At 38.8% G+C, this 11,376-nt stretch overlaps 1 protein-coding gene across 1 annotated transcript in view; it reads left to right on the forward strand.

Moving 5' to 3' along the window:
* LAMB3 (laminin subunit beta 3) overlaps positions 1-10,873 on the forward strand; it is an 82,728-nt gene extending 71,855 nt beyond the window's left edge. Inside the window, exons 20-23 of the mRNA XM_088475445.1 lie at positions 2,812-2,953; positions 4,695-4,871; positions 5,599-5,752; positions 7,114-10,873. Of these exons, the coding sequence (XP_088331571.1) occupies positions 2,812-2,953; positions 4,695-4,871; positions 5,599-5,752; positions 7,114-7,253 (613 nt within the window). The 3' untranslated portion in view covers positions 7,254-10,873. The remainder of the gene's footprint in view (positions 1-2,811; positions 2,954-4,694; positions 4,872-5,598; positions 5,753-7,113) is intronic.
* Positions 10,874-11,376: the final 503 nt, after the last annotated feature.

Here is an 11,376-nt window from a genome sequence, read left to right on the forward strand (position 1 = left end):
TTGAGGATGCACATACAGTGCAGGCAATTCACAAACACAGAAGAAAATGTTTTATTTTTGTTGGAGCCCACTTTGGGGGTTACACCACCGTTTAACAGACAGACGCACGCTTGTCGCTGCTGCTTTGAGGATGCAGGTGCGGCTATAGCCCACACAATTCACAAAGACAGAAAAAAAAATTTTTTTTTATTCTTTGTGGAGCGTACTTTGAGGGTTACACCACCCTTTAACAGACAGACACACGCTTGTCACTTTTGCTTTGAGGATGCACGTACAGTGCAGACAATTCACAAACACAGAAGAAAATGATTTATTTTTGTTGGAGTGTACTTTGGGGGTTACACCACGCTTTAACAGAGAGACGCACGCTTGTCGCTGCTGATTTGAGGATGCAGGTGAAGCTATAGCCCACACAATTCACAAAGACAGAAAAAAAAGGGAATTTTTTTTATTTTGTTTGGAGTGCACTTTGGGGGTTACAGCACTATTTAATGGACAAGTCAGCCGGCCCTTTACTTATGGGACATAGGCGCACACTTGGCGCTGCTCCTTTGTTGATGCACATGCAGCCACAGTGCACACAATTCACAAACACAGAAAATATTTTTTTATTTTGTTTGGAGCGCACTTTGGGGGTTACAGCACCCTTTAACGGTCAAGCCAGCCGGCCCTTTATTTATGACACAGGCGCACGCTTGGCGCTACTTTGTTGATACACGTGCGGCTACTGCGCACACAATTCACAAACACAGAAAAAATATTTATTTTTTTTGCACTTGGGGGGAGCACCCCTGATGGACAGAGCACCCTGTGGACAACACTACAGCACCCCTTTAGGACTGGGACACTGCACAGGACTTTGGAGTGGACACAGCCCCTATGGACAACTGACTGCACAACACAGTCCAGCCAGCCCCTATGGACTTGGAGGAGTGGACACAGCCCCTATGGACAACAGCAGCACAGCACAACACAGCCAGCCCCTATGGACTTTGGAGGAGTGGACACAGCCCCTATGGACAACAGCAGCACAGCGCAGCACAGCACAGCACAACATTACACAGCCCAGCGAGCCCTAACTCTCACCCTCCCTCTTCACTGTCCACAGCCGAGTGAGAAAATGGCGCCGACGCGGGTACCTTATATATAATCCAAAACCCGCGAGACCCGGAAGGTGGGATGATGATGTTTTGCCTCGATTTCAGATCCGAGTCAGGCGGGAAAAGTCAAGCCTTACTCGGATCAGCCTTGGATCTGGGGGAGCCCGGGGGGTTCGGATTTCAGAAATCCGAACCCGCTCACCCCTACTTTTAAGTATATTAATACTGAACATCTTTGCACTTGTTGGATAAATTTAAGTGCTGCACATCACTAACCATCTATTCAGGAATCACCTGTTCATCTAAACACAGTTGGATCTGGACATAAACCTCAGTGTCTCTCCTTTTTTTCTGTCTCCTACATTGCACAATTGGATACGGACTTATCATTTTGTCAAAACCATTTTATTATTAATTGTGGTGTTTTCATTAACAAACACTCTTTATTAATTTCACATCGGTGTCATTTTTTATATGTACTAATTTTTGTTTTTATTTAAATTCATTTTATGTAATAAATTGGTACATTTATCATTAATCATCATATGGCATAACTGTTTTTTATATATCATTTATTATATATTTTTATATATACAGTATATTTTTTTATACATTGTTTTTTGGGAAATAGTTATCAATACCATTATTTTAATGTTTAATCATTGATTTGGGTCATCCACAGCGCTGTTATTTTTTCTTTTTGTTTCTCAGTCATTTTCCCCCCGCGTACACCTGGGCAGCTCAATATTTTATTGGATAAATGTTTAGATAAAAGCAATAAACGTGCTGCTATAAACAACATTTGAAGAGAAACAAGACACAAGAATAGAATACATTGTACAGATGTATTTCTTGTATATTAAAATTAAAGAAATTAGAAAAATTTATGTAATATTTTTTTAAGCTACATTCTAACAATTACAGGCATACATGGATGGACCTTTTCATTTCTTGTTTTTACTTTAATGATTATATTTTTTTACAAATTTATAATTTTAAATCAACTGGAAACTGGTAAATATGAATATCATAATCCTGTGTAATAGTCAGAAATGATCTGGATCTAAGTAAATCCAGACAATCGCTTTTATTCAGAAGACACCAGTGATCCTGTCACTGTATTTTCCTGCCTGTGAGCAGGATCCTAATGAGTTACATGGGGATAGAGAGAGAGTCTTTTTATCACCTGGAATACGCCCAATCCACCCTGCCCCAGCGCTGCCCAGCCCCGTCCCGTGTCACCCCTGCCCCGCCATTACAGAAAAATGTTTGCATGAACCCTGAACATCGTTACTTGTACTCCAGGAACCTCTGCTATAGATGATTTAGAATCAAACAGCACATCAATGCTTGATAAAGCTGCAATATACTCAGGCTAATTCTCATATACTAGCTTTATTTTTACCGTAGGAGATTATACTTTAAATAGGGATGATAGTGTGCCTCTGCAGTCTGCGCCAACATCGTCATGACAACTGTAGCATGCTGCATTGTACACAAATGCAGATTTTTATTGATTTACTTATACATTTGTTCCATATACACTGTCCATGGCACTGTACAGTAACAGCATGTATTGAATAATGTATTTAATTTAGTGCTGGCTTGCTGTATATCACATATTACAGCAGTATATGCAACAGTGACTAATATAAGAGTTGTGTAAATCAATACGTTAATAGCAGTTTTTTTTTTCATTCCTAACCCTTAGTAAGAAAGCTAAAGATGTTGAAGATAATGTGGATGGTGTGGTAGAGAATATAAGACAAGCAAAGAAAGCCCTACAGGAGGCGGAGGACAAAATCCGTGGGTCAGGCTCATCTTTGCGCCAAATCCAGGATCGTATGCAAGAGGTGAGACACAGCAAAAAGCAGGCCATAACTAGGACCACTGTGGGCCCTGGACATGCTATAATAAAGATTACCATTAAACCCTTTTTACTGTGCAAACTTGCTTATTAACCATTGCCTGACAAGTCATTCATTACTCAGATGCCATGTGTGCTGACAGTAGCTAGTCTCTCAGCTTACTCTGTTAAATCACAAGCAATATATAACAATTTTATTCAATAAAACATAATAAGGATCATTATAGACCATAAAAGGGCTTATTATCAGCACAAATACACTATTGTAACATCATGCAGCTACTTTCCTACAATGGCTTCCAGTATTATGAGGAGATGCATGGATTTCAGCATCTGTGGGGGTGCAAACATAGGCATCATTTGCTGTCAGGAAATGGACATATCAGGGATCTTCCTTGCAGAATACTGGAATAGATGCATTAGCGTGACTACTTTTATACCAGCATGCAAAAACATATTTCATTTGGCACTACTGTTAAAAGAGGAGTGCTCACCAGTACAGAATCCAGTCTTCCTGTCCATCCAGGGAGGCTTCATGCCCCGTTCAAAGAGGGTCACAGGGCTCACTACTGAGCATGTGCAGGGGTCATCTTGTCTTTACTGTGCAAGAGTTACATGGTGGGAGACAAGAGTCTCCTACTTTGCTCCAAGAGAAAACCTGGTTAATACCTGCTATAAAGCTGTTCCAGCATCCTAATAAATACTGCTGGTGTTGCGCTAGTGATCTAATATGAAAAAAATATAATAATAATAACCAGATATGGCAGAGACAAAAGAGATTCAGGGCACCAAGATGTAGCATGAAAATATTCAATCTTTATACAATTTAAATAATGTCATATGACAATAAAACGTGTTAAAAAGACATAACATAATTAAATGGTCACATCACACTACTCGTAATATATATATATATATAAAAGACCTCCCAAATTGGGGTCCGGTTAATATATTTGACTATGGAAAAAAAACGCATATATCTATCTTAATATATAGCATATAAAGCTCACTGGATTGCAATCCAAAAAATGATGGTGAGTGAATCTTAACTCCACACTTTTTTTACTTGAGCACAATCCTTATTATTAAAATCTCCATACGGAGGTGTATATAGCTGGTATCATGGATTTCCAAATCTCGGATGAGCGCTGGTTCAGCTCAATATGCTGCAGCGGCAGGTGCCTCCTAAAGTCCAGGAGAGCCACTACGCTGATGGTGTCCTGTTTTTTTTGGACCGAAAGGTCTCCAGTAAACGTTAGTTGCAAGGGGCCGTTGTGATGGTAGCCCTGAGTAGCAGGAAAAGGTATAGGTATACAGATGCTCTTGAGGAGGGTGGTTTGTCCTGAGGCTCGTAATAGTGTCAGCCCATGACCGCCTCTCTTTCCTTACCTCTCCTCCGCAGCAAACGGGGGTGGCTAGCCAGACTTGGGCGCAGTTGCATGACAGCCATGTTGAAATAGAGAAATTGCATCTACCATAGGGCTGGTGCTATCTCCGATGGGGCATCCTATTGTGCAACCAATGCGGCCGATGGTGCATCTTAATGTGCTCAGCGTGGAATAGTTCCCCCAGGAACGGCTCCAAGTGGAAATTGGGGATAGTAAACATATTTTTAAGACATTTTTAGTTGTAACTGAATATCATACATTTTACAACTTTTGTTGTCTATGCACAGTTTATTTGCTCCTGTACTACACCAAACTGATCAGAATAAATTATCTTTGCAGATTGAGCAAGTTCTGGTCCCTGCAGAGAGCGGGCTGACAGACATGCGTTCTCAGCTTCAGACCTTCACACAAAGAGTAGAGAAACTGCGTGAGAGAACTGCGGAGAGCTTACGGCAAGCCGGTCAGGCCAAGCAGGCAGCGGAGGGAGCTCACGGAAAGGCTATGGATGCACAACAGGTACTGGCAATATTTTTTCCATGTATGGTCTCCATCATTTCCTTTTATTTACCATTTATTATCTAAATGCTTTTCATGGGGTATTTAAAACCTACAGTGCGATGCTGGCAGAAAGGGCAGTAGGAGAAGATGCTGGATAATAGTTATTATTAGACATGTAACACAATAGTGAAAGATAATCAACCATCCCACAAATTTCTACAAGTAGAATTGCTGTCAGCACAGTATTAGGTAGAATGTGTAGTGCTTAATGCACAATCAATATAGGGAATAAACATTGGTGTTCTAAATTCCAATTAATGTTTGAAAACTACATTACATTTAAAATCAAGTATTGTCAATGTACCATGTTGCATGTGCCAGTTTTCATCCATTGACATAGTTTTCCCCATTGGAGATCTCATGAATACAATAAGTATTTTCTGTGCATTTTCCTTGAAACCTAAAACTCATGGGTGTGAACAAGCCAAATGTGAAAACTGCTACAAAGAAGCTGGTGTTGGCTTTTCTGGTGCAGTTTGGGAGATACGGTACATACAAATATCTAATTGGTTGCTATAGCAACTCCACAGTCTTACTTACTTCTTAATTGCTGTCCACATTGACAGCTTGTAAATAGGGAGTAAGGACATTTGCAAAGCAATAATATATTTTATGCTTTATAAAGCAATTTAACCGATTCTATAAAATTGTTAAATAGTAATTACATTGATTATCTGACACACAGGGTCTAGCTGTTGTGAAGGAAAAATATGCGCTGTTTAAGAGACGCTTAGGCCAAGCCTCCAACCTTGGGGTTCAAGGAGAAAAGGTTGCAAACATCAAGATGGAGGCCGACCGTCTTTTCCAAGAATCAGAGGGAATGATAAAAAGGATGAAAGGTAAGACATAGTGTATCCATGTGTGCTGGTCCCACAGAACAAGCCAAATGTTCCTAATACTGCTTTTATACCGGAATTCCGGGTCTGACCCTGAGGTTGGAACAGGGTTCCAATTCGAATTTCCACGGCGCTGACCCAGGATATTCCCTAAACGGCGCCGTTCACACCGGAGCCTGGTCTGCAGAGACTCGGCTTTTCCGGCGTTGAAGTGAACGCTTGGAGAATACATCATCTCCAAGCGCCACTGAAGCCGGCCAATCGGCAGGCATTTGGCACGATCCAGGTCACCCTGACCCGGATCACGCCATTTACACTGCAGGGTTTCACGAGTTAATCCCGTGTTAAACCCTACAAGTTACCTGGGTTGGATTGCCCGGTCGACCCAGCAATCGATCCCTTTCCCCTTTTACACCAAGGAGCTACCTGAATTAACCCTGCAATAACCCGGGTTTTAGCTCTGGTGTAAAATGGGTATAAGTGACAAATGCTAACAGGTTATTATATTTTAAATAGAGCTTTCCTCTTTGCGTAGCAAAATAGTTAATATTTAAGCAATTTAATGAACAGCTGCTTACTATGGAAGCAACATATTGAATGGCACTGGCAGGGTCTGACGTCTACTGCTTTTATATTCAGCAGCCAGCTTCCCACACATTTGTACAAGCATCTAAGAATCAGAGCAATATGCTGATTCTAATACAGTCATAGGCTCCTTCTATTTAATCACAGACTGACTGCTGCCCAGTCTGTGATTAAATGGGAACTGAATTTGTTATTCATCTTCTGTTAAACATTGGATAAAGTCAGACCCCAATTATTAATTAAAGCACACCAGACACCAGTTATATTTGGTTATAGTGCAAATAAATTAATTCTTCTAAGTGGACTGAATTAACCCACAAGGGACAATCCCTACCAGTAAGAGTAATATCTACATTAAGATAAATTAGCAGATGGAGGAAAATGGAATCCAACCATCATAACTCTCTTTTCCCCTATTAATGGGAAAGTAAACATTTTTTTGGATGATAAATCAGGAAAGGTATTTTATAAGGGAGTCCCTGTTGTCCAAGCAGCTGCAGGTACTATCTACCCTGGGTGTAACTGTCTATAGCCTTAGCAGCCCACTCTCAGCCCCCACAGCACATCCTACATACTACCAGCATTTATTAAAGGTGACCTGGAATTAGTAATCATTTACTTCCTCCGCATGTTTTAATAATTCCCCTTTCTTGTACAATGCACTCTGGTTATTGTCATTGAGCGTGCATTTACTATTAAGCTGATGATCCCTGATGCCATTGGGAAACCTCCACCATCATTGCCATGCCTGTTTCTAATCAATCTTTCTTTCTTTTCAGAAATTGAAAGTGAGCTGCTAGAGGGGCGGCAATCTGTGATAGACAAATTTTCCGAGCTTGAGGGGTTGGAAGATGAGGTCCTGAAAATCCGAGATTTCATCAGTGCCAGAGCTGTGTTTTATGCAACCTGCAGGGATTAAAAAAAAAACTGTTACATTTTCAATGTATTGTGTCTATTCCTAAAGAGCTTTAGGTGAATTTCTTCATGTGCTGTATATGCTGACTTGTATAGTTAATATTTCAAGCTTTTATCCCTATATACAAATGTGCAGTCAGATAGGCACTCAATTAGGAATTAGAACAAGCACTAAGCACTGTTAGACAGTAAATGCACACGTCTGGTTGCTTGTTATTGATTATTGTGTATTTGCACATTTTGCACTTTGCGAGTAAATAAGAGTCATATTGAGCTATTTTTAGTGTAGTGGCTGCAACAAATGAGCAAATTGTTTACTAAACATTAAAACTCCTGAAGTAATAAAATGGGAATATGAAAGATATCTGTCCAAATTCTGTTAACACATGCTCTACAGAAGTTCTTTTCCTGTATGACAAATATCCAATAGAAGTAACAGGATTAGGTCAATTTAGTACGTTTTGTGATCAGATGGATCGGAGTCTCCAAACACATACTGGTACCCAAATCCGGTCCTCAAGGCACTCTAACAGTCCAAAATTTAAGGATATCCATACTTAAGCACATGTGACTTAATTAGTACCTCGGTCAGTTTGATTATACTATATGTGCACAAGCATGGATATCTTTAAAGCCAGGACCGCTATGGTGCCTTGTGGACAGAGTTCGGGAAACCCTGTGGTAGGCTTCTAATGAATATACCCTTAGACTGGGTGCTCAAGTAGTAGGACATGTAAATTGTAAGCTCCACTGGGGCAGAGCCTGATGTGAGTGATTAAATATACTCTGCTGCGTAACATATGGACACTAAAAATAACCGTTATTAATAAATAAGGCTGACAGCAAGAGACAGCTGAAACGTGCCCAGTGTTGGAATTGAATATACTGGTTATGTTTAAGCTGTGATGACCTCATGCATGTTCTTTATACAGATAGAATAAATATCATTACATTGTTAGTATGTAAAACCAATAACAATCGTGTGTTTAGTAAATACCAGACAACTGTGACAATATCACATCGGTATTCTCAAATTACACTGTTACGACCCTTGTGTTATAAGGTATGACATACTTTCTAATGTAGATAAGAATATCACAAGTCCTGCGAAGTTGTGTATCCCAGATGAAAGCACTCAGCCTTGTATCATTTTATTTTGGGAAAGACATCTCAGTGGCATTTAATGTACTGATAGGGCAGATACAGTTAGTTATCTATAGATTGACAGTTAGTTATCTATAGATTGTAAGCTTGCGAGCAGGGCCCTCTTACCTCTGTCTGTTATTACCCAGTCTTGTTTTTTTTACTGTATTGTTTCCAATTGTAAAACACAACCAAATGTATAAGTAACTGTTAGTAATAACAATAATGTTATTAATAGTTATCAGACCCATGCACTCCGATACTACTCATCAAGAAAATCTTGCTAATTTTTGCTGGTGTCCCATAATAGTACAAGCTAAAAAATAAGCAAGATTTTCTTAACCTGGTAACTGGAAATGTGCCCAGTAATGCTACTGCTACTATACTACTGCTACTACTACTACCACTGCCACTACTGCTGCTACTACTACTGCTACTACTGCTAATACTACTACTACTACTACTGTTACTGCTACTACTACTACTACTACTACTGCTGCTACTACTACAACTGCTACTGTTACTGCTACTACTTCTACTGCTACTACTACTGCTACTACTGCTACTGCTGCTGCTGCTACTACTACTGCTGCTACTGCTACTATACTACTGCTACTACTACTACCACTGCCACTACTGCTGCTACTACTACTGCTACTACTGCTAATACTACTACTACTACTACTGTTACTGCTACTACTACTACTACTACTACTACTACTACTGCTGCTACTACTGTTACTGCTACTACTGTTACTGCTACTACTACTACTACTACTACTACTACTACTGCTGCTACTACTACAACTGCTACTGTTACTGCTACTACTTCTACTGCTACTACTACTGCTACTACTGCTACTGCTGCTGCTGCTACTACTACTGCTGCTACTGCTACTATACTACTGCTACTACTACTACCACTGCTACTACTGCTACTGCTCAAACTACTACTGCTACTACTGCAACTACTGCTGCTACTACTACTACTGCTACTACAACTGCTACTACTACTGCCACTACTGCTAATACTTCTACTACTACTACTGTTACTGCTACTACTACAAATGCTACAACAACTGCTACTACTACTGCCACTACTGCTAATACTTCTAATACTACTACTACTGTTACTGCTACTACTACAAATGCTACTGTTACTGCTACTACTTCTACTGCTACTACTACTTACTACTACTACTGCTAGTGCTATTATAACTACTACTACTATTACTAATTTTGTCTCTAAGGTAAGATGGTTTTTATGATATTTTAAGTGAAATTAATTGCATAATTGCATACATATCATACATATACTACTACTACTACTACTACTACTACTGTTACTGCTACTACTACTACTACTACTACTACTACTACTGTTACTACTACTACTACTGCTGCTACTACTACAACTGCTACTGTTACTGCTACTACTTCTACTGCTACTACTACTGCTACTACTGCTACTGCTGCTGCTGCTACTACTACTGCTGCTACTGCTACTATACTACTGCTACTACTACTACCACTGCTACTACTGCTACTGCTCAAACTACTACTGCTACTACTGCAACTACTGCTGCTACTACTACTACTGCTACTACAACTGCTACTACTACTGCCACTACTGCTAATACTTCTACTACTACTACTGTTACTGCTACTACTACAAATGCTACAACAACTGCTACTACTACTGCCACTACTGCTAATACTTCTAATACTACTACTACTGTTACTGCTACTACTACAAATGCTACTGTTACTGCTACTACTTCTACTGCTACTACTACTTACTACTACTACTGCTAGTGCTATTATAACTACTACTACTATTACTAATTTTGTCTCTAAGGTAAGATGGTTTTTATGATATTTTAAGTGAAATTAATTGCATAATTGCATACATATCAAAGACATACTAATTAAATGGTGCTAATTTGAGTGAAATGTATTATTTATAAAAAAGTATAAAGACAAATAAAGAAAGTTTAATGAAAAAGGACTAAAGTGAAAAAAATCTGTAAATATATTTATAAAAAAGACTGCAGATGTTTCCAAGTGAAAACTAATCTGACTTTTTTGTATGTTAGTCATTAATGGTGCTTTTATTATAGCTTGCACAGTTTTTATTTACTGCAAATAGAGCAATAAGTTACACTTATAATAAACCAGTTACATCACATTTTTTACAAATGACCCATAACATGTTTCTGTTATGATTTTACTAGTAATTTCGTATGTTTTTGGTTCAGAATAATTTTGTTCAAAGCCATTAAAGCAAAAAAGCGATTATGTTTTTGTCCTGTTCAAGTCAATGTTAAGCAATGTTACTGCCGTTACTGGATGTCACCTCTACTAGCCACATATATATATAATTATTTAGTTATGTCACCTTTTTACATTATTTTCCATACAAATATTACTTTTGAAGACATTTTAATACTTTACGGTCAATGTTAATATTTTATATATTTATTTATATCACAAACTGTATGTATTGATAATAAAGAAATAAAGTCATTATTATTCAAATTGAGTCTTTTCTAGCTTATTACAGTTTTTAAAATACATAGAATTGTTACAAAATGACCTTTTCAACCTTTTCCAACCTTTTCATATTTTGTAATTTCTGCATTTGTCCAGAATGACCCTCTCATTGTTAGTGTGCCTTCCAACGCTAGTAACACTAACAACACAACAATATTAAGCATGCTCAGTTTTACTGCAGCATAAACAGAACTTAAGGGACCCATACAATAGTAAACAATTGGGGCAATTCTGCAGCTTGCAGATGATTGTGTAAAAAAAAAAAATGGTATTATATGGGGTTCACTGGCGATAACCAATTTCCGGCCAAAAAGTGGTCAGAATCAGTAAATCAAGTAGTTTAACATAGTGGATTTCGCCAAGCAATCGGAGCTGTAGATTGCCAATGTATGGTACCACTCAGCCATTTTGCAAACCATTACTAGTAAAAC

Source organism: Taudactylus pleione, unplaced genomic scaffold (assembly GCF_031769625.1).
Source record: "Taudactylus pleione unplaced genomic scaffold, aTauple2 ptg000172l, whole genome shotgun sequence".
Classification (NCBI taxonomy): Eukaryota; Metazoa; Chordata; class Amphibia; order Anura; family Myobatrachidae; genus Taudactylus; species Taudactylus pleione.